The following is a 23,932-nucleotide window of genomic DNA, read 5'->3' as shown; positions in this document are numbered from 1 at the left end:
TCACTTAGCTTACCCGCACATTCGCCACACAGTACCACTTGCTCTCACCAACCAATATCTCACCTTTTCTTCCAAACGCCTTCACACTCCAATCCACAGTCCTTCCTCCTACTCGTCTCTTTGTCTGCCAACTTCTCCTCCTTGGACCTCACCTGAACAACCAACATCTTCTTGTTTCCTGCCCCTCTTCTTATCCTCCCCCCTCTTTCTCCCATTGAACATCTGGCGCTGACCAATCTTGACCCATCTTCCCTGCCCAGGAGGTGTTAAAACAATCAATGTTTACAAATAGGGGGCTAAGCCCCGCCCCTTTCTTCTGCATGGGGCCGCTGTGCTATGTCAATGGCGGCCCGTATTGCAGAATGTGCCAGGGCTTGCGCGTCTGTCTGAGCGTTGCATGTGCCAGTGCTGGGGAGCGGTGCACCTGGTGTATAATATGCCTCTCCGTTGCTTAATTCGCTGACTCGCTCTCTTCCTGGTTGGTCCCCGCCGCTGGATGACTGGAGTACTTTTCAGTATAGCGTGCATATAGTCAAGTAAATGTGAATTATTGACATAGCCTCGCCAGTTATCCGGAAAACCTGGCAGGAATCATGGCAGGGGTGGGCTGGCCTACAGGGAAGTCTGGCGATTTCCCGGTAGGCCTCTGCGCCCTGGGCGTCTTGTGTGGTATTTCCAAATGTTCCCATAGGGAAAGGGTTGGGGCTTAAGGAAAATGTGCCATATGGGCCACTTTGAACAGTATTTCCAGGGCCTCTTTTTGGTTCTCAGTCCAACCCGGATAATAAGGCCCTCAAGCTGGATACCTGTGAAACAGAAGTGTCACATATAGATTAAGGTTTAAAAGCGGGCTGATGTAATGCCTACCACAGCTTAGGCGTTTCTCCACTGAAAGAGCCCCTCGAGCTGGCAGGGGGACAACATTCAAGTTGCAAGCTACTAGCCAGCCACAAAAAGTCACTTGCCACCAGAATTCTATACATGCACACCATTTCTTACTCGCCAAGAGTCAAATATCACTAGTCAAGGGCTCGTGGCACGCACACATGTATCACCCTGCAGCTGGTACACATTATTATCTTCAGCACCTTTTCTGCTATTGTTAAAATGCAGTCTTAACTGTTTTCGTGTCACACAAAAAGCGCAAATTGAACAAAAACAAAAAGGAAAATGGCTTTTGGGCTGAGGACTTCTAGAAGGTACACATGTGGTCCTTACCGACACCCCCCGCATCTCCAACCCGTCCCCTGCCGCATGTTCACACAGCATTATTTGAAAAGGAAATGAGAAGTAGATGATAGTATTTTTGTGTGTAAGCGGCCAAGCATCGCGGCGTGGAGCAGCTGCGCGGCGCCTAATGATTTTTTTCCTCTAGGCGTGTGGCAGACATCTTTCTAAGTGGCTCCCAACAGGCCCTCCGCAGCACGCGGCACATTTCTTGCCATTGCTCTGTGACCATATAATGGATATTAGGGACGCCACTTTATGCAGGGGGGTTCCGCAGAGGGCAGCGACACAGGCATGCAGCAAGGAGGTTACTAGTTTGCGAAATCTGTGAGCCGCTGCTTCTGATTAAGTGTCGGATGAGAAGCAACGCTCTACAGCAGCCAGTGCTTAATTTGTAAAAAAAGAAGTGCCAGGGCCCAAATATTTTCTAGCACTCCTGTGACACTGCGGGTGGGCAGGTCCCCACTACGGCTGCCAACACCCATAGCTGCTCCCCACAGTGTCGGCATATTTGGGGTTACACTACAGCTCGCACCTGCTCATTGTGTTGGATGGATGCACTGACTATTCCAACTTCATAATTAAAGTGAGTCTGAGACAATAAGTGCTGGGGCTCAAAAATAAGTGCCAGGAATGAGCCCTGGCAAACACCCCCACAAATTAGGTACTGACAGCAGCCAGAATCAATGAGGAGTCTGAAATGAGTGCAGATAGGAGGTTAATAGTTTGAGGAACACACAAGCCGCTGCTTCTGATTAGGTCTGGGATGAGAAGGATTCCTCTGCAGCAGCCAGAACCAACAAGGTGTCTCAAATTAGTTTGGGATCATCAGGGAATACGATGAATTTGATCACAGAAGAAGGGCATGAAATTCACTTACCACAAGGGGACCTGAGGGAACACTCAGGTTTCTATCTATTTGGAGCGACAGCTTTTCAAGGCGAGCGTGAATCATTGAATTGGTTAAGTGAAGAAAAATCATTTAACGAGGGAACCGATGTATACACGCGGAGCAGCTCAATTGGCTGCTTGGATCACTGCATATACTGAGCAGCTCAATCGGCTGCTTGGACCACTGCATACACTGAGCAGCTCAATCGGCTACGTGCACCACCACATACACTGAGCAACTCAATCGGCTGCTTGGACCACCGCATACACTGAGCAGCTCAATCGGCTGCTTGGACCACAGCATACACTGAGCAGCTCAATCGGCTGCTTGGACCCCCGCATACACTGAGCAGTTCAATCGGCTGCTTGGATCCCTGCATACACTGAACAGATCACCCTGCTGCTGAGACCATTGTATAAACTTAGGGTAGAGGGATTGGTTGCTGAGAGCATTCTATACACTACGAAGAGATCCCATTTAGGAGCACCCTTCTTGTAGGAATAGCAAAAACCGAGGGACAGGGGTTACCACCTGCTATGTGAAGCCACCCTTGGAGGCGATATCTGGGGGTTCACCACAGTCTCTCCCCTCTCCCGAACGTTCTATTAGTGGGACACCCTTTGAGAGGGTAGACCATGCAACAGGTATCCAATCTCCTGGAACCCATCAACAGATGTTTCCAGGGGACTTAGTACAGGGGGTCCCATTGAAGCGCATGGAGACCCTTACTTGGCAATTGGGTATTCCAGAGCTGCAGAGGTTGAGGCAAGCTAGGGAAAGGGCTCCCTGGGACTCTGACCCCACAACTCAGAGCTCAGACTAACTATAAAACCCTAGAGGAGTAAGTCAGGCATACTAGTCCCACTGACCTGCAGGGGAACTGAGACTGGACATCCCGAAGGCTCATAATCGAGACTGAAGACCAGAGGAGCGACCATGCTGCCTTGGGGTCAGGACGGGGAGACCAAAGTTCATTTCAGGATCCACAAGCTATGAGCATTCAAGGGCTTTCCTAAAACGGGACAGGGAACACCGGGGTGGAAGGCACGCAGGACAATCCAGTCCCTGGTGAAGGGCGACAGGGCCCCTACCAAAACCCATGCAGCACTGAAACTCATGAGCCCTAATCATATCACAAGCCCTGGGCGAATGACCACAGAGCCGTGCAGCATGCATAGTGCAGATGAAAACAGCATCTTTACAGGCCCTTCTCAAGATACAGACAAATTGCAATGATGGTGCTCCCCAAAGCTAGAGGGCAAATCCATCCTAAGGCAGACACAGGGGACCCCTAGAAGCAGCATGCAGTGGCCCTACAAAAGTGTTGAGCTGCTGCCTGAACTTAAATCGGTGCTTGACCCCCTTGAAGCCTCTGTCGGTGAGAGGAAGAGCTCAACTGCAGGCCATGAATCCAGTACCTTGTTGTTTAATCCCCATGGGGGTGCCCCAACAATCCCTAAACCCAGGGATAAGGGGAGCCCACAACATCTGTTCCTGAGGTTTAGGAAAAATGAAACACATAGGCCGCAGGGGTCAGCAACCTTTGGCTCTCCAGATGTTTTGGACTCCAAATCCCACAAGCCCTGGTCAGCATAGTCAATGGTGAGGGAATCATGGGAGTCATAGTCCAAAACATCTGGAGATCTAAAGGTTGACGGTCCCTCACATAGGCAGAAGCTAGAACTATTAGGGGAGATTAATTCTTGGACGCGGAGGTTAACGGGTTAACAGACCTACAAACCCGAACACTGATTGGGCTAACTACTCTATTAGCACTTATATAAAAGAAAGTCAGAAGCTTCCATATTTCGGTGGAGTAAGGATGGCTTCCTAAGGAACTCGTGGCAAAACTGACAAAATGATGTGAAACGGGAGGTGGCCAATGCAAGAGCGCCACAAAAACCAGAGGTGGCAAAGCTAACATAGCCGTACAAAGCTGAGAAGCGCGCATGCTGCTATGGTCCCATTACTGAGTAGAAAGCTGAGAAGCGAGCATGCTTCTATGGTCCCGTTACTGAGTAGAAACCGAAGAAGCGAGCATGCTGCTATGGCCCCGTTACTGAGTAGAAAGCTGAGAAGCGAGCATGCTGCTATGGTCCCGTTACTGAGTAGAAAGCCAAGAAGCGAGCATGCTGCTATGGTCCCATTACTGAGTAGAAAGCCGAGAAGCGAGCATGCTGCTATCTGCTATGGTGACATAACTGAGTAGAAAGCCGAGAAGCGTGCATGCTGCTATGGTTCCATTACTGAGTAGAAAGCCGAGAAGCGAGCATGCTGATATAGTCCCATTACTGAGTAGAAAGCCAAGAAGCGAGCATGCTGCTATGGTCCCATTACTGAGTATAAAGCCAAGAAGCGAGCATGCTGCTATGGTCCCATTAATGAGTAGAAAACGGACACGCGAGTGGTGCACTATAGCTCCTGGACAGAGTAGAAACCTCAGAAGTGAGGGGTGTGCTACAGCCTCAATAGTGTGAAGCAAGTGGCGTCCTATACCCTCAGGACTAAGATGGGACCCGAGACAGAAATTTGCAGCCAGCAGGGGCCCGTAGGTGTAAGGCCACCAGCTGTTAAAGGAAGCTTGCATCCTTTGAGAAACCAGATGAGGTCGCTGTGGCAAGAATCCTACCTGGAAGGACCCAGGTAGGCGGGAGAATACTCATCTAAAGCGCAAAGAAGAACCTGTGAGGCAAGAGGTTTACACCGGGCTTGCCCCTGGGCCGCTTCCATGGCTAGCACATCCCAGGAGACGATGCCACAGTGGGATCATCAGACAAGGCCAAGGCAGGGGCAAAGAAGTGTGCTGCACACTTCAATATCCCCGGGACCCCTTGTCCTTGGCGCAGGTGACCAGGAGATTAGACTCCGGGCATCCGTCCTTCTAGGAAAGACCCCCCCCTGTTCACCTTGTACCCTGACACTATTCTTCCCGGTTTCCCTGCCTGCTTTATATGGTGACTTGCCATAGGGCCTATAGGGGCTTCTTGTAACCTGCTCCTCCTTTGTAAACGAAGGTGCTGGCCCGCATTTAGCGGTGTTTCCGAGTTTCTTTTGATTCCTGTCTCTGAGGCATACAGAGCACAGTACTTTGGACACCGGTGGCTGTTTGATTTGCTCCTGAGTCCATTTGTATACACTAGGAGCAGTTTACTTTGCGGCTGGGACTATTCTATAAACTAGAATCAGGCTCTTCAAGCCTGTGGCTCTCCAGATGTTCTGTACTGTAACTCCCATGATCCCTCTCCATTGACTATGCTGGCTAGGCCTGTTGGGATTTGTAGTCCAAAACATCAGAAGACCCAAAGGTTGCAGAGCCCTGAACTAGAAAATAGTGCTTTGCTTTTATGGTGATTGTATGCAAATAGGGCTGCTAATTTTTTTCTGCCACTAGGGCCATTGTATACACTTAAAACAGCTCCACTTCACAGTCTAATTTGCCATTCGGAAAAGTGTATACACTTAAAGCAGTGAAGCTGCAGCAGTCTTCAACTCTGTGCACCATCCACCCAAAAGGAGGTACGTAGGAGTATAGATCCGAAAGTTCAGCCAGGTAACATGTACAGGGCTTTAAGTGAGCCGGGGCTAGGTGGCACTGAACCATGGAAGTCTCTAAAAACTGCCATGAGCCGGGGAACAGCCAGGGCTCCCACAATCTCCCTGCAGCAAGTGCCCGGCACCAGAATGTATGCACGGGTTACTCAAAGAATGATGAATAGGCTGTGAAAAGAAATACAAACTGGGATGTCAGCACCTGACTCCCAACGGCTGCATGTGTCCACATGGTTAGAATGACTAGTAGTTTGCAGTCATTTTATAATTAGGATGCTAATAAAAATAAAATAATAAGTAGTAAGGCCAGTGTGCATTAGGAGTTCAGAAAGCGGTTGTAGGTTTGAATCACGGTCATGGTGTTGTCCAATTTACCATTTTGTGTTACCAAAATGCTCTTTGAATTTATGCTAAACAGCAGTAGGTTTGGTGCTCTCTGTTTATTTCTGAACCAGCTGAAGGTACATGTGGGTTTGTGGTAGCTTGCCCCAATAGTCCCTCTGTTACGTCACGTCAAGCACAATTTTGCCACACCCTCTTTCCAGAGCCTGCTCAATTTCCTACCCCACTTAAAGCACTGAACATTTAATTACATCTCGGGCCTGGCCAACGTAAGCAGGAAAGAAAGAAGCGAATCGGCCAGAACGCGGTGGTAAAAATAGCCACTGAAAAAACGATCTATATCGGGGCCAAGAAACCAAGAGGAGCGCAGAGCTACATCGGCTATTCTCCCCGGTGCAAAGCATGCCGGCACGCCCTATCCACACATGTGGAAAAAGACCTCTGCACCTGGCCTGGGTGCCTTCTTGGGGGAAAACCTGGCCAGTCAGTGACCATAAGGGAAAGGGACTTTCGGAGACAAATACCTACATGGGAATTCAACATCTCCTAGTGGGTGTAGTGGGGGGCAATCTGCTGCGGAGGAGAGGGGCTGACAATGTAAACACTTCATAGCCAGCAGGAAGGACCTACATGTGCAGCCTCCAGGTACAGTGTGCGATAGCCCCTAAAAGAGCCATATTGTGCCAGCTAGCGATCGTGCCCATTCTTTTATTTTAAAGCAGTGGTCTTCAACCTTTTTGGCCGGCCTCCCCCCCATATGCAAAATGTGGGCAGGGCGGGCCCCCCAAAATGCCTAATGGACAGTAAGTCTAAACAGCTATGAACTATTGCGCCCCGTCACCACACCCTAATCCGAGTTTAGTCCCTGGGCTCCCCCACCTGCTCCCCCATCACCGTCTCTGGGCTCCCTCACCCCACACCTAGCCCAGTCCATGGGCTCTCCCCACCTTACCACAGACCATGGGCTCTCCCCAACCTGCTCCCACCACTATCCCATGGCTCCACCCATCCTTCTCCCACCAGTGTCTCTGGGCTCCCTCCACCCTGCACTCCCAGCACAGTCCCAGGGCCACACGCGGCTGGTGAATTCTTTAAGTGGAGGGGCATAAATATTTCCCCCAGATATGCCAAATTAGCCAAGCATAGCGAGGGAGCCCTAAACAATCCAGCGGGGGTTCCCCCCCCCCTCCCAGGAATTTGTTTAAAATAACTGGTTAAATTTTGCATTTTAGAGTATACTTTAAAAAATAATTGAGTAAAAAGCTAAACAGTTTGCAATTGGTGCTAGAGGCCCCAAAGGGCAAACATGGGGCCTGATCACGACTTTGGCGGTAACGCCGGCGGTATTAGCCCTACCGCTGAAATCCCCGGCGCTAATAGCGCCGGATCATGAGTTTGGCGGTAATGTTAATCCCCATTCCACATTGAGCCCATTCGAGAATGCCCCATTACCCATTGGGCTCAATGGGGAATTTTCGCTCTCTTACCACCGACGGATTTCACGCCGGTGGTAATAGCGTGAATTTTTGCCGGATTTCCCCCCAGCTCAGAGCTGGGGCGAAAACCGCCGAAGTCCTGATTGGGCAGACCCTTAAATCCGGCGGTAATAGCGCGACCACCGGATTTAAGGGTTACCGCCAAAGTCGTGATGAAGCCCATGGTCTTTTTGTTACTTGACATTCATGAAAAGATACCATCCCTGTCCCCTGGGCTCCAAAGCGCGTCAGAAGGAAAGCTGATTTTGGCAGGTGAGTAGGGGGTTTGTGTAACAAAGACATTTTTAAAATAGCTTTGTTGTACAACCTGTCCTCCTCCCCCCACCCCCACATATTCACAGAGCAAGCACTATCATTCATTCACACGAGCACCCATCACCATACACTCACTCATAACACTAGCATGCATGCATCATACACATATTTAAATAAAAAATAATTGAACATAAATGTACCTTGTGCCCCGGCCCTGAAGTTTCCTCCCCTGTGCTCCAGCTCCTGCATCAAGTACAGGAATCAGGAGGCAAGAGCTTCCCGGTTCCTGCACATGCATGCAGGGGCCTGAGCATGGGTGCTGAAACACCCTGCTCCTGCCTGCTCTGTCTGTATGTGCGAGGAGGCGCAGGTGCTCTCCCTCACACATACAGCCATGCAGTTCCCCAGCCAGCATTTCCAATGAGCTATGTAAGGCTGGCGAAGCAAAACACCCCCAGCCTTGCATGGCTTATTTAACATCTGCTCCTGGGGAACTGAACTGTCAAAGGGAAACTGTGATTCCCTTTCACAGTTCAGCCAGCCCAGGAGTGCTCCCTTAGCTGGTAAAAGAAGCTGCAGGACCACTCAGTGTTTCACTGGGCTGGCTCCTCCATAATGGGTGAGGGGGCCGCTGGGTCATGGAGGAGGCGCCCTTGCTCAGGACTCCCCCTGCCCCCCAACTCAGCTCCTCCTTATCCCATTTCCTGCGCTCCCCCTAACCCACACCCTGCATAGCCTCAGGGCCCTCACCCTTTCCAAAAACAACTCCAGGGCTTTCCCAACTGCCCCCAAAACAACCCAAAAGAACGCCCCACCCTTTCCACTAACCACAGGGCTCCCTCTTTACCTCATATAATCACGGTCCTGTGTCATTCCTGCAATGGGGTTCAAACATCCTGGAAGCAGGCTCTCTGGAAAGGGACAGAGAGTACACTTTCAAGGTGTCTATTTCCTGGGTCAGCCACTCCCACTGACCCTAAACCTAGCCCAGCCCACTGAGCATGTGTGGCAGGGGCCATGGTAGGATCGCAGATGCACAAACTATGGCACTAGTGGTGCTAGCATGGATAACAATAGGACAAAGAAGGTCTGTACATAACCGTATATGTACACACACACTCCTCAGACAACCCTCTTTCACCGACATCACAAATGCCGGGAGAGTCACTTATTTCGAAAACCCTCAACAGAAGATCAAAAACACCCAGGTCATCCGGTACCTACTCGTTTATTTAGCATAAATGAAACACAGAACACAGATTTTCTTGGCTCACAAGAACACATCTGTGGATATGATTAAGATGACCCTTTTAGGATCAGGACCCGGCCTGCGGCAAGCACTGAAGGATCGACGAATGAACATTATCAATAAATGAAATGCCGTATAAAAATCATAAATAGCAACGAAAAGGGGCAAACACACAACCACAAAAGAATAACGTGAAAAAAACAATATCAGAACTTCACTTTGGCATCAAGTAAGGGGTCTTGCAGGATGGAACAAAGGCCGTACAAACGACAACAAGAAAAATCAATGGAAATAGGACATGAAGACGACTCAAGGAAATGACACCCCATCCATGGACTGAAGATGGAGGTACTCAGAAAGGCAGAGGGAAGAACAACTGATAGAAACCCATCAGGAAATCAGATTCCAAAGTAGACCTTTTGCAGGATGCCGGTACATACCCGATAGCACCAAACAGCACGCCGAAGTAATTTAACAGTGTTCTATATACCAATTTAGTGGTATGTTATTTTGCATTTATATAGCGCCTTATATACCATTGGTATGGTCTGAAGGCGCTGGTAGGTTGAACGCCCTTGGGAACCGAAGTTCAGGTCAGTAGAGAGAGTTAAGGTGCGTGTGAGCACCGGTATGTGTGCAGCTGGTGCGGTATTCGTGTAATAGCTGCTTCTTAGCGGTAGGTGTGGTGGTTGAGAGATCTGGAGTATGTGTTCGTTCTGGCAGGATTTATCCAGACCGGATGTGGCTGCGTTAGCCCTGAGGAGAACGTCTGGCTGGGGGGTGAGTAACCAACAGTGTTTACTTAGAATGATGTGGAGCGTGCGGCGGATGTTGGTATGAGAACAGTTATACCGAATGGTGTTATAGTATCTCTGTGTTCTAGCTGAGTGATGGTGTAAAGGGTATCAGGTAATAATATCCCCATATATATGGTCGCCGTAAATAATATCGCCGGGAAAATGTTGTGGCGATATTATTTGGGTGACCATATATATGGGGACAGGGGAAAAAAAAATATATATAACCCTTCATATAACACCACCACGCTTACTCTCTCCTTTACACGGTTCCATGCAATAATGTCGCCACAAAAAACGGCAATTTTTCGGCGATATTTTTGCATGGCGAGATTTTTGTGGCGACATTACATGGAACCGTGTAAAGGAGAGAGTAAGCGTGGTGGTGTGATATGAAGGGTTATATGGTCCGCACCCATCTTCTCTATGCACTCTTCCCCTCTACGCACTCATACCCACTACGCACACGTCCCCTCTACGTTCCCTTTTTCATACGCACTCATTCGCTCGTATGCATTCGTATGTTCTACATATTTGCCGGCCTTACCCACTAGTCTAGTGGAACGTCAATGGCTTTACTATAAATATAGCGAATCTGCTTCAGAGTATCAACAAAGTTAAGAAGTCAGATCGACAGACTTAAAAAATATTCAATATATCGATGATATCCAAGGGGATACTGTGCAGCAAAAAACAAAAACAAAAAACACAAATTGTTGACATACGTGGGAAAGTGCCGGATAATCATGGCCTGTTACGGCGAGGCTGGATTGCAGTATCAACGACAAACTCAACCATACAATTAAGAGTACACGGACAGGCTAATTGCAACAAAGGCAAACATTAAGGGGATTACATAAAAATGACAGTGTAGTCTCCATCAAAGGCAGAACCTCAGCCATCCTGATGACCCGATGAGCGACGGGGCACTGGGGTTCGATGGCAAGACGTTTCCTGTGAAGTAAATTGGGTAATCAATGGTTGTAGACCCAGAGCTGCCAGGGGGGGGGGATTTTCCCATTACACATAGATTGCGGGCATGGTAATGAGATGTAAGGGAGTACCCACACGTGGCCGCCTCCAGAAGGAAGTGCACCGGCCCCACTGCTATTAAGCCGCATGAAACAATGAGCAAGACCATGGGGGTCCCTCAGAGATACAGGACTCACAGGTGTACATGGAGGATGGAAACATTTGATACCATGAAAAATATACATACTTGCGCCATGGGCTTAAATAACTCAGTAGCCATTGGGCCACACACTGCATGGAAACGAGGCTGCATTGGAAATGCCATATTCCATGTTCATGGAAATTGGGGAGACACGATGGTTGCATGCAACTTCTCTCGGGTGCACGCACAGCCATGCAATACTAAATAAGAGACTTTGAAATGAATGGAGCTACAAGGTACCTTTCAAATAATGTTCAAAGGCAAAATTAGGACAATAAAAGCAAAATCTGGATGTCAACAGATGAAAATACCGAAATACTTTTTAGGCGAGAAATACAAATAAAGCTGAAGCCTATTGGGCATACATGGCGTTTGAAGATACAAACAATTTGGAGCTGCCTAAAGCTTGGCCCATCTACTACAATCCATCTCATCCCTTAATCAGACACTGGGGGGGGGGAGAAGAACTGCCCATGGAGGAGACCTATGTCATTCTGAAAGCTGGCAAAACAACCTGAGTGCCAACTTAATAAAAGGTAGTTAAAGTGATTTGAAAGCTTATTGGGAACTGTGGGTCTTGCGCTAGTGTGTGTGTTTTCCTCCTTGTGTTGCCTGCCGCCTGTCAGGTGGTTACCCGAGGGACAAAGCTCCAAAGGTCCCAGTGTTTGTAAAGGTTGTTCTGGGTGACTGAGATCCAATATCTGTAATTAGGGGCTGGACAGTAGCTCCTTAGTATCCAATGAATATCAGTTTCCACACAGGTTAGGTGTTTGCAACACTTGTTGATTTATTTTTCCTTCAACAAAATTTCTCTCCAAACATGGGATGTCACTCTTGTGACAAGCATATTCTTTACTTAATCTTTACATGTGTTTGCAGAGTATGTGATATACTTCTCTTCCATTGGTGCCGACACGTGTTTCAACCTCTGAGGTCTTTCTCAAGGCAATTGCAGGGATAGCGTGTTCCCGGATGGTTGGAAGTGTATCTCCTATAGTCAGCAATTGTTGAGGGTGGTACCTCTTCTCCTCGGGTGAGGGTCCTTACAGTCTCTCAGTCTCGCAGTGATCTGCTTCAATGAGCGACGTCCGGGAACACGCTAACCCTGCAATTGCCTTGAGAAAGACCTCAGAGGTTGAAACACGTGTCGGCACCAATGGCAGAGAAGTATATCACAATCTGTAACACATGCAATGATTAAGCAAAGAATATGCTTGTCAAAAGAGTGACATCCCATGTTTGGAGAGAAATTTAGTTGAACGAAAAATAAATCAACAAGTGTTGCAAACACCTAACGTGTGTGGAAATTGATACTCAATGGATACTAAGGGACCACAGTCCAGCACCTAATTACAGATATTGGATCTCAGTCACCCAGACCAACCTTACTGAAAGGTACCTTCTACTCCAGAAGGTTTTCATTACAGAAGAAAACGGTGCACAGAAAAACATTGAGACAGAAATATCATGCCATGCCCGACTTCCCTCATAAGGCATACAGGACTCCTGCTATGCCTGCCTTCCTCCATGCCTGAACTACTGCCACTTACATCACTTGAAGGAGTATGTAAGGGATGGGGGGGTGTAGAGTGTTGTGCAAGTAGTGGGGGGCGAGCCTCTCTGAACACCAAAGTTCTTCGAGAATGGGCAAGTGTACACGGACATGCTTCCAATAATCTAAACAGCAAAGGACCGAAGAAGCGACAGCAATGCAGACTATTTTTAAGGTGAATGCCTAAGTTTACTTTCATGTTGTGGGTAAAGCCTCGTTTATTTACCACAAGAGTCTGCAACCGTTGGCTCTCGAGAGGCTTTGGACTGCAACTACCATCAGCACTAGCTAGTAGTCAATGGTGAGGGATCATGGGAGGCAAAGTGCAAAACATCCGAGGAGTCGCAGATTGCAAACCCCCAACACTGCGAAACCAGCAGAGTAAGCTACCAATATAGTGGCATAATGACTTGTAACTCATTTCTTTATACAAGAAAACGTGTGGAACAGACACGTCCTTACTAGAAAGCAGTTCCTTTATGCTACACACGTACAAATGCAACCAAAACAGTGGATCACTTGGCAGACAGTCCTGCTCTCTGCCACATATAGACCACTCGAGAAGGCGGCAGGGGGCCTGCCACACAGAGAGCGAGCTGGAGGCACTGGGATGCACCTGCTTCAGTAGAGCAAAGAGTAACCGGACGAATTCAGGTCAGGCAGGAGGCAACAATGGAGATCCGACTATGCTCACAGAAGTGGGGGAAAGGGATTTGGCCTTCAAGGATTGGAGATTGGGGGATTGAACTGCAAAGGGGATGCCGGAAAAGAGCAGGGAGAGGATCTGCATCTTCCCCAAGAGTGTTGTAAGGAAAGGAGGGATGCCTAGGGCTCCTGGACTGCAGATGGGAGTATGGAAATGGGGTGAAACGAACTCAAGCAATGAGGTGAGGTGGGGGGCAAGGCTGCTCACCGTAGCAGCAGCAGTCCCCTCTCAGGAGTTGGGGGGCACTATCCACATGCATTTGACAATTAACGGACATGGTGGGTTGGAAGGGGTGTGGCCTCAGGTTACATTAAGTCCTGCAGCCATCTTGTATTTCAGAGAGGGCTAGAAATGTGAGAGGCCTCCTTTCCTCTCCCGTGAACCTGTCCCGGCATTACCCGCTTTCAACTGATCTCTGTGCTCTCGTATTGTGTAAATCTAGAGTCAGGAAATTGTCTGGAAACATGGTTCCCTTTGACCACCCCACTGTCGGTCCACAAGATTAGGTAGGGGACTTCATTGCAGTAGATATTTAAAAGGCTATGGATGTCTGTAACAATAAGTTGCATTGACAAATGTTGACCACTAGATGGCAGCACTATATGTAAACAAACTATCAGCATTCATTGACGGTCGCTTGCTACAGCTGCCCGCCATACTTTGAATGACATGTTGGAGTAAGTGCACATTTGAAAGAGATGGAGCAGATGACCCGTTTACAGAGCCAGCGAGACCCCGGTCAACAGTGGGACAATGGGCAATGGTGAAATACCGGTTGTTCACAGAAGTGTAGAATAAGTGAAGCTCCCTCTCACAAACACTCAAACCCCATCCAGCTAAAGCAGTCATAGCTTTGTCCCTGGCCCACACACTCTGCCCGAGGCCCACAGCCTTTCCATTGCAGGGCACAGAACACTAATTGGATCTGCTGGAACGGCACAGGTTTTTCCATAGACAACTAGTGACATGTACGCTGGCATGGATGGATGCAATTTCTACATGTTCACCTTGAACAACTATTTACCCTTCCACATTCTCAATTTACGATAGCTAAATTATATCTCACCATTGAGATGATGCCCCGATACTGACTTATCTAAAAGCCTATCATAATGTAATTCACCTTAGTTGCACTTCGGTGCATATAATGATTCTAATGGGCCCATTTAAATGTACTTGTTTGCAGGCAGTACTCACCACATCACTGTGCACTGTGTAAACATTGTCTGCGAGGCTTTCTAAGGCTAGCCACTTGACAGGAAGTTTTGAAGCACTGCCTTGCCGGTAGTAGTCCCCGCTGTAGATTTTCCTGGAAAGGCCGAAGTCCGCAACACACACACTCATGTTCTCATTCAACCTGTGGGAACATTTGGACAAAGACAGTTACTTAGAAGCATAGTAGCAGATTGTAGATGATGGTTGCCACACCAATCCAGTAGGATTATGTGGATGCTTTTTTCCAGCATGCAGACAATAGTTTTAGCTTTGCATTTCCAGTACAATTCTTCCATGGTGCCAGTCTCAGAAACAATAGATACATTTAAGAGAAAGTATGACCCTCCTTCCCTCCAACCAACATTTGTGCAGGGATGTGTCTTTAGTGTCCAATACCCTCTGACTGCTGGTTGCAGGAGCAACCCTCTGCTGAGAATCAGCTGATGAAAGGTCCCTGCTGACACATGTTGGCCTCTCATGCTTTGCTTGTTGCCCTTGGCATGCCATCTCTATCCAACCTTCCTTTGTGCCAGCATTATGGGCAGGAGATACTTTGTGCCAGCATTATGGGCAGGAGATACTTTGTGCCAGCATTATGGGCAGGAGATACTGCCATTAGATTTAATCCATATATTTGGCTTCCGAGTGGTGGTAGGACAGCACAGAAGAGAGAGGACCTCTGGTGCAGGAAAGTTGAGCGTACTTTATGCTAAGGACCGAAGTAAGCCAGTGTCTGAACGCGAATGAAAGTTTTGTGACCCTTTAAGATTTCGTAAATCAATGTGCCCATTGACATCAGACCCTTATGTTACAGATTGAGCCCAAACAGGAAAATATGGTCTTCACTCGAGAAGTGAAAGTTCTAAGGGCTGTTCAGTCCAACATTATGAAAACACAAAATGTGCTGATATCATAAAATAAAATTGTGATTAGTACATGCCTAGTCTGTAATAGAATACCTCTGAAAACATGATCTCATTTTTTCTCACTTCTCTATTCAGACTTTCCACTAAATGAAAAAGGCAGGTTATTTATGGCAACTCCTAGCAGCCTTGAACTGCATGTTAAGACTCAGATCCCGGCGGATACTGGCAGAACCAATGAGTGGTCGGCCCTACTCTGCAGTTTGCCTGTAGGCTTAGCACTCTGGGTTATTTCTTATCGACCTGCCAAGCTATGAAAGCTGAATGCATGACCAAGAAGAAGTATAACCTCAGGGACAGACGAGGACGATGGTGAGGAGTAACAGGGAAGAGAAGAGGTGACCCAAGGACAGCGACAAAGGGAAGCTTGCTTTTCCTCTACACTCTTCTGGTCATCATTACAGTCCTTCTAGTGGGAGGTGACACCAGATTAGTAAAGGTGCACAGTGTTTTAATGAGGTCACACTCCAGGCGAACAGGAGTAGTGACGCAACCATAACAGTCTGGACACGGTTCCCATAAGGCACTTGTTAACTCTTTGCTGGCATGCACTCCAGTGTTTCATAGCTAGAACACGCTCAACATGGGAAGAAAATTGATCGATTATTTTACAGCAACCTCATTAACAGGTCTAGAGGCGGGCAAGCCAAGTCTGGCTTGGCCCCACGCCAAAGCACAAGCCGAACTACGGGAAATAATGTGTATACATTAGACCGCCTAATATTTTGTAAATAACAGAAGTGACATAGTAAACATGTATTCATTATATCCATAATATACTATAAAAAGATTATCATCCAACACTAATCGTTATTTAATTCATAGCTCGCCAGAACGGCCTTGGAACCAAATTACTTATAATATCGCAAAACATGTAGTCTCTAACTTTCTCTAGAAGACAATACATGTATGATGGAGCGACACACCCGGACACACGTCCATCCTTACACAAAACACTTGCCTTTGCCCAATTTCCCAAATATCCTTCTCTTCCCATCCTCCCCTCTTGCATTCCTCAGTTTTGCTCACTATCCCCCAAGCAGTCTACGGTCCGGAGAAACCCCCGTGGGACGGGGATGGGGGGCGCAATATGCCACGGAAAAGGATCAGGCGCCCTGAAACTACTACAGTGGTTATTTGCTGCAGTCTGAAAGCAGAGCAACATACCAAAGGACCCTGGACTAGGAGGCCTCTCAAGACTAATGACCATACAGCGTTACCACGAACCACTTGCACCGAATAAGAAGTCAAGCCGAGCAGAACACTTTCTTCATGCACTCTGGCTCCATCCTTGCATTAAGCTGGCTGGCACGTGTACCAACTGCGGTGTGGTCCAATACAAGGATGCTGCAAAAGCAGAGGTAAAACAATGACACAGCCCGTCCGGGTACCAGGCTTAGGGCTGAGGCTCTGAGCACATCCGAGGTTTGCAAGGACAGATGCAATTTCCTGTGGGTTTCCACCACTTCCTAAAAATGCACCTGGACCTTATTGAAGTTCTGTTTTTGGTGCATCTTTGCAACCCTGGCCGAGATTTTGTGGAAAGTGCGTCTATTTATACAACGGGAGGAGGTGTGATAAACTCACTTTGGTCAGAGGATCCTCATTTCACGCTCAATGGGTTGGGATATATGTAGAAACTTGGAACAGCTGATCTTTTGGGAAAAATGCATGTAAATTAGGCAGCCTGGCATTTAGTAAATAACAGAAGTGGCATAACAAAAGATATCAGTTACCATCACTATACTATAAAATGTAAAAGGCTACTTTTTAATTATTCCGAGAGCAAAACTAAAGAGTGTTATTCAATCACACCACACAGCACAGCAGTCACAATGGCTGGAAGGGGATTTGGGTTATAGCAGAATAGATTTACTATAGCACTTCATGCTGGATTGATCCCACTTCTAAGTGCTTTGTGTTGTTGCTCGCCAATGTATTGTTAACAACCTCGGGAGGATAACTGGCTGACTAGCTTTGCTGCGACTTTAACACATGGCAAAGGGTTGCAGCTACTACTCGGGACAAGCGTTTAACCCACTGAGCTATCCCAACACGTGCCCACATTCACTGTATGGCTTGGGGCCCTTCTAGACGGACTCTGCAGATCTGGTGTACGCGCCTTTCACTGAGCGATGGTGGACGATGAATATGCTTCACAGCTTCGCACGCGGCTTGCCGCCATTTTCTTTTCCAGTTTCCGCGCGCTCAGGCTACTCTAGTTCACAACACAATGATACATAGGGATATAGGAGTGGAGGGACTGCAAAAGAAGGCAGCTTGGGCTGGATGGGCCGGCACCCGTAGAGCGCGCTATCATAAATTGTGTTCATTTTTATTCTGAGATGACATACGTTGCTGCACACTCGTCCGCATTCAGTGGACTCTTTCAAAAGGATGAGGTCACCCACATAGCTTTACCATTCACCGCAGAAATCTCGGCGTTAGTGCATATGCTATTGTGATCCTCCTAGGTGGGTGAGCGCTGCTAGGAGCACCAGTGACCCTTCACTGACACGGCACTGAGAAAACTCGCTTCACAATTTCCTCATTTCGTTTTTCCAAAAATATTTATGGCCTCCACAATGTGCTCCTTTTCTTGTTAGTCTTTGCTTGTATGCCTTATGTGCCTCTCCCTTATCTGTTGCATATACCTCCTGGCCTTTCGGCTGGCTTTGCACTCCTCCACGCCTCCTTTCCATTCTCGCTCTCCCCACCTGCTAGTTTTGTGCCCCTCCCAGCTCCTACCCCCAGCAAGGACAGCACACCTAATGGCTGGCCCGGCTCTTATTCGGCTCTTGGTTTCCTGGGGATCCAGAGCCGAGCCAGTCATTTGAATTGAGGCAAGGATCCCGCGCCCCTGGTTGGCTTGCTCAAGAGATGGCAGTGGGAAGAGCAGACTCCTTCGCTCTTCTGTGTCGTCAGATTCCTGATCTCGGTGATTCTAGAATGGCTGGCGGTGGAGTAGCAGCTTAACTTAACTGCTCTGGACCTCTCCCTGAAGCTATTTATATTGAAATTATAATGAGCTCCAAGAAAAAGATTGGGGAAGCAGAAAACCCAGCCTCCAAGAAATCTAAACAAATTCCTGAGATGGAAGAAACCCCTAGCCTTGGAGATGTCTACAAAACCATTCTTCAGGTGGCCCAGGATGTCAGTGATATTAAACTGACAATGGCTGAACTCAATCTGAAAACCGGTCAGCTGGATGGCAGAGTCACAGCACTAGAAAAATCCTCTTCAACTATGAGCTCTGAGATCGCTGGCAGCTTCCAGGCATACAAAAACCTACAATCTGACTTGAAGACTGAAAGGGAACAACGCTTGGATTTGGAGATGAGAATCAGAGCAAGAAACATCAGATTGGTTGGTGTAGAGGAGTCAGATGGAGATGAGGAGGATCTGCCATCCCTGGTCTTACAGATTTTTAAAGACAGTTTCCAGTGCTCTACAATCAGGAATGAAGACATGGATAATATCTTTCGGATTGGTAAACATCTGGGGAACAGAGCTCGGCATATTTTGGTCACCTTTTTACATATAAGATCTAAGGAGCGTTTGATGAAAGCTGCCAGACAGGTTGGGAAAGCCTTATTCAAAGGTAGATTGGTTTATGTCTATCCTGATTATCCTAAGGAGATCCTACATAAAAGAAGATCTTTCCAGAGTGCTAAAGAACTGGCTAGTCAACTAACTTTAAAAGCTTTTCTTAGCAGAAATAATGTTCTTACTGTTGTGTTTCCTGATGGGGACAGAAACACATCTGATCCTGCATTGGCTTTAGACTGGCTAGAAACATACAAGAGGAGCCTTCCAGCGCCTCCCATGAACAGTGAGTGACATTGTTAGTGTCCCCCCGCCCCACCATGTCTGTATATATTTTTATTTTTATTTTTAGTATGTTCTTTTTCATATTCAGTTTTTTTTAATGGCGCCGCCAGTTTTTTTGGCAGTTTGCATTGTTTGAAATTATGGTGGAACCCCGCACTGTGCCATTCGATGGAATGCCTCTGAATCCTGGCTCACGGTGATATGCGACATGAGGAATGGACCTTACAGCATCTGCGTGAGACGTGTGCGTGTAGACGTCGTCGTCACCGCAGTTGAATACGGAAATGCCGCTCGCTTCAACTTCGACTTCGGGAGTGGATGGTTCGGGGACTTGCGTATGCGGCCCTGCTTCGACTGCACTCTTCTTCTTCCCCGGTAGGTGCTGGGCGGATTCCCCCTGGAGGGCAGCGTCCGGACTCTCCAGCGGCGCCCCCGGTCACAGAGAACAGCATCATTGTCTCCCGCTTGAGGTATGAGATGCCCATGTGGAGCTCGGTACTGTCGGGACTGTTTCCCTCGTGTCGGGGGCTGTGGATGCCGGGGGGGCGCTCCCTTGCAGCTCGGCGCTACTGGGGCATATGCTATTCACATCCCACCAACTGCATTCTAGCGCCTTTTTCGGAGGACTTTTTGGGGGATTGTTTGACTGCCAGGTCGCCTGCCTGGTCTTTTAGTTGGTCCAGAGCCAGTGCAGTCATTTTATGAGCATGCAGTCATCTGCTCCTCACTGGATACGTGATGGTATAATGATCTTCATGGCCATGACTACAGCGGTGCCCAGGATGCAGTTCTTCCTTTTCCTCCGCTACGGTCACATTGGAATGCCTTCACTGCTCTTGAAGTTGGGATGCTAGTGTTATTTTAACTCCGGCAATCTTCGGTCCCTAGCCTAGCCTTGTTTATCAAGGGAACTGTGGATCAGACTTCTGGTCATTTTTGGCTAGATTAACCACCAGGAGGCACTCCCTTTTCTGTGTTATCCTTCACGTATTGTATGGGGATGTCCATATCTGCCTTTACTCATTACCTTTTAACTTTTATTGAGAAGTTGCCATTGACGTATTTTTTTTTCTTCTTTTTTTTTCTTTTTTTTCTTCTTTTTTTTTCAGGACTCTGTTTAGATATTTATGAATGATATTTATGAATGGTATGGCCACAGTGTATATACATTTGAAGTTGCCTTGTCTAGCCTCACTGTTTTAGCATGGCTCTTTAGAGGTTGTGGATAGGTGCAATTGGTGTGGGGTGGGGTTCAACTGTATGTTTTGAAGTAGAGATTGTTTGATATACCTATTCTGTGTTTTCAACGTGATTCTCGGTGGTGGGGTTTCTTCTTTTTGGGGGGATGACTGGGGTTCAGGTATTTCATTCATTACTAAATGTTGTTATCTTCTGGGTTGGGTTTTCTGACCACATAGATGTCTTTTATTGCATCATTGGGAGGGGTCCTGGGGATGGTTCTCAATGTTGTTCAATTTTCTTGTTGGGCTGAATAGACTTCACTATCTTGTTCGTTCTTTTTATTTTTTGCTTATTGTTTTTCATTTTTTGTGTGTTTCTTTTACTTTTGAGTTTTTTGATATTCGTAGAGTCATGATGACTCCCCACTCAGGTGGGACTTCGGATGACCTGCGTATTATCTCCTGGAATGTGAATGGGATCAATAACCTGCTCAAGAAAAAGAAAGTGTTTCAAATGTTGCAGGACATGCATGCAGACATCTGTTTCTTACAGGAGACTCACATATTGGAGGATGAGATATCTGGGTTGGAAAGGGAATGGGTTGGCGTAGCTGCTGGCTCTTCCTTTACTTCAAGATCAAGGGGGGTGGTCATTTTGTTTAGAAAGAAATTGCCTATGAAAGTTATACGCAGAATTGCTGACAAAGAAGGTCGAATGATTGCGTTGTTGATCGAGATTCAGGGGGAATTATTAACTCTTTGCAATGTCTATGCTCCTACGGTGGATGATGGATCCTTTTTCAGAATGGTGGCACAGACTCTTTTAGAGTTGAATAATTCTAATGTTCTGCTTGGTGGTGATTTTAATACAGTGATTGATCCAAAGATGGATAAGAGTCAGAATGGCCGTGTACTTCGTTGCGATTATCATCACCGGGCACTTAGGTCGCTTTTAGAAGAACATAGTTTGAATGACATATGGCGTCTTGAGCATCCAGATACGAGGCAATACAGTTTTTATTCCAGTGCACATGCAGTGTTTTCTAGACTGGACATGTTTTTCACTGGTGGGACTGTTTCAGACAGTCGGGTTTCTTCTGATATCGGTAATATTGTATTGAGTGACCATGCCCCTGTTGTGTTGCAATTAAGACTTAAATTTCAGTGTAAAAGGAGCTTCTCATGGAAAATGAATACATCTATTCTATTAGATGATGATATTTTGGACCGGATCGTTTCCGAAGCTGATTTCTTTGTAAGGGAGAATCGTTCAGAGGAGATCAGTGTGGCAAATACATGGGAGGCCTTTAAGTGCTGTATGCGTGGTGTGTGTCTGGGACTGTCTAGTGGTAAACGGAAGAGAGAAGAGGGTAAAAGGCGTGAGCTTGACTCACGTATTAGTGAAATTTCTCGTGATCTGATGCTTGATCTGTCAGATTCAGTGAAACGTGCTGATTTAAAAAAACTCAAAAAAGAAATGGAAGATTTTTTGTCTAGGAGGTCCGAACGTAGTTTGTTCTACTCTAGGTGTACATATTTTGAGAAAGGGGAGCGTTGTGATAGGTGGCTGGCATACAGGTTGCGGAAAAGGATCTCCGATTCGGCTATAGCTTCTATGTTTGACAAGGAGGGTAGAATCACTTTTGATCCGATTAAAATCAACTCAATATTCCGCGATTTTTATGAGAATCTATATGGCGATGAGGCTGGTATCACAGGTAGGGGTGAGAGATTTTTTGGTGATTTGAATTTACCTAAGATCCAGAATGCTGAGCGTGATATTCTAGGTGAAATGATAACAATAGAGGAGATTAAAGGCGCAATATCTGGGCTGCATGTTGGCAAATCTCCGGGACCGGATGGCCTTCCATGTGAATTTTACAGGGTCCTCCCGAACTCGGCCTTGGAACTCCTGAGAGATATGTTTGTTTCGAGCAGAATTGTTGGGTCGTTACCTAAGAGTACTAGCCATGCGTCGATTTCTGTCTTTTTAAAAAAGGATAAGGATTGCAATCAACCAGCTAGTTATCGTCCAATCAGCCTTATCAATACAGATAACAAGATCTTGGCCAAGGTTCTTGCTTTACGCTTAGGACAGTTCATGCCGGTCTTGATAGGGGAGGAACAATCTGGTTTCATGAAGAGTCGGCGTACGTCCAGCAATATCAGGAAATTGTTATTAACCATGGAAATGGCGGACAGACTGGTAGGTGATGCAGCCATCCTGTCCTTAGATGCTGAAAAAGCTTTTGACAGAGTTAATTGGAATTATTTATACTCGGTATTGAGGGAAATGAATCTGGGGGAGGATTTTATCTCCTGGGTAGCTCTTTTATATGCCAGTCCGACGGCTGACGTTAAGACTAATGGAGTGGCGTCGGAATCGTTTTGTTTGAAGCGGGGCACGAGGCAGGGTTGCCCTTTTTCTCCTCTGTTATTTATTTTGGCGATAGAACCCCTAGCTATTTACATAAAGAATGAACCGAATTTACAGGGCATTGAATGTTGGGGTATGGTGCAAAAGGCATGGCTTTATGCTGATGACCTCTTGTTGGTGTTGCAGAGTTTGGACATATCCCTGCCATGTCTGATGAGGATTTTGTCGAATTTTCATGATTGTTCTGGATACAAGGTTAACCACCAGAAGTCAGAAGTGTTGCCTCTGTCCAATAGATGTGATAAATCCCTGGTTGAGGGTCTGGGGTTTACTTGGTGTGATAGGCGCTTACGCTACCTAGGGGTATGGTTGACAGCTCCAGTCTCCCGTATGGTTGATGAAAACATGAGTGTGGTAGTACGAGATTGCAAATTGATTTTGGAAAGGTGGTCTTTACTTAAACTTTCACTATGGGGTAAAGTCAATGCCTTGAAAATGAATTTGGCTCCCAAGATTAACTTTATTACCAGCATGCTTCCACTGAGAATAAAGTGTAGTTATTGGAAAGATCTAGACCGCCTTATGCAAGAATTTTTATGGGACAGGAAGCCGCCCAGACTTAGTCTATGGAAATTGCAGCGTCCAATTTATTTGGGTGGTCTAGGAGTTCCGAACTTTAAGGCCTACCATTTAGCATTTTCTGCTCATTCTTTTGTTCCGTTTTTAGATGGTAAACTGGACGGATGGGCGGTGGCGGAGTCGAATGCATATGGGCCATTAGGCCCGGAAGCACTGTTGACCACTAACACAAAGATCACGGGGGGAAGTCTGTTAACCACGTCCTTTTTGCGCAACTCTTGGATTGAGGTCTTGACTTTGATAGGGAGGGACGCTTTTAAGTGTAAGAATGCCTCTATATGGCTGAATCCTAGGATTAGAGATAACTCCAGGACAATTTTTTGGCCCGATTGGTTCCTAATGAATGTTAAAAAGGTCTCCGACCTGGGGAACGATGATCGGTGGCTGACTGCAGCTGAGCTGAGAGAGAGATGGAGTTTTGAGGACTTGTCGGACTCGGCTTATAGACGACTCAAGAGGTCTATCGGTGAGGTGGACTGGTCTGACTCCTTTGACTTGACTATTTTTCTGACGGATTCCAATGGACA

General features: G+C 47.1%; 1 protein-coding gene across 2 annotated transcripts in view; it reads right to left on the bottom strand.

Annotated features, from left to right (window-relative positions):
• TYRO3 (TYRO3 protein tyrosine kinase) overlaps positions 1-23,932 on the bottom strand; it is a 721,378-nt gene that overhangs the window by 80,664 nt on the left and 616,782 nt on the right. For both annotated transcript variants that reach the window (XM_069638795.1, XM_069638796.1), the window contains one exon: positions 14,437-14,596. In XM_069638795.1, the coding sequence (XP_069494896.1) occupies positions 14,437-14,596 (160 nt within the window). The remainder of the gene's footprint in view (positions 1-14,436; positions 14,597-23,932) is intronic.

Source organism: Ambystoma mexicanum, chromosome 14 (genome assembly GCF_040938575.1).
Source record: "Ambystoma mexicanum isolate Mex_15411 chromosome 14, UKY_AmexF1_1, whole genome shotgun sequence".
NCBI lineage: Eukaryota > Metazoa > Chordata > Amphibia > Caudata > Ambystomatidae > Ambystoma > Ambystoma mexicanum.
Note: the sequence above shows the minus strand (reverse complement) of the source record. Positions and strands in the feature narration are given on the sequence as shown.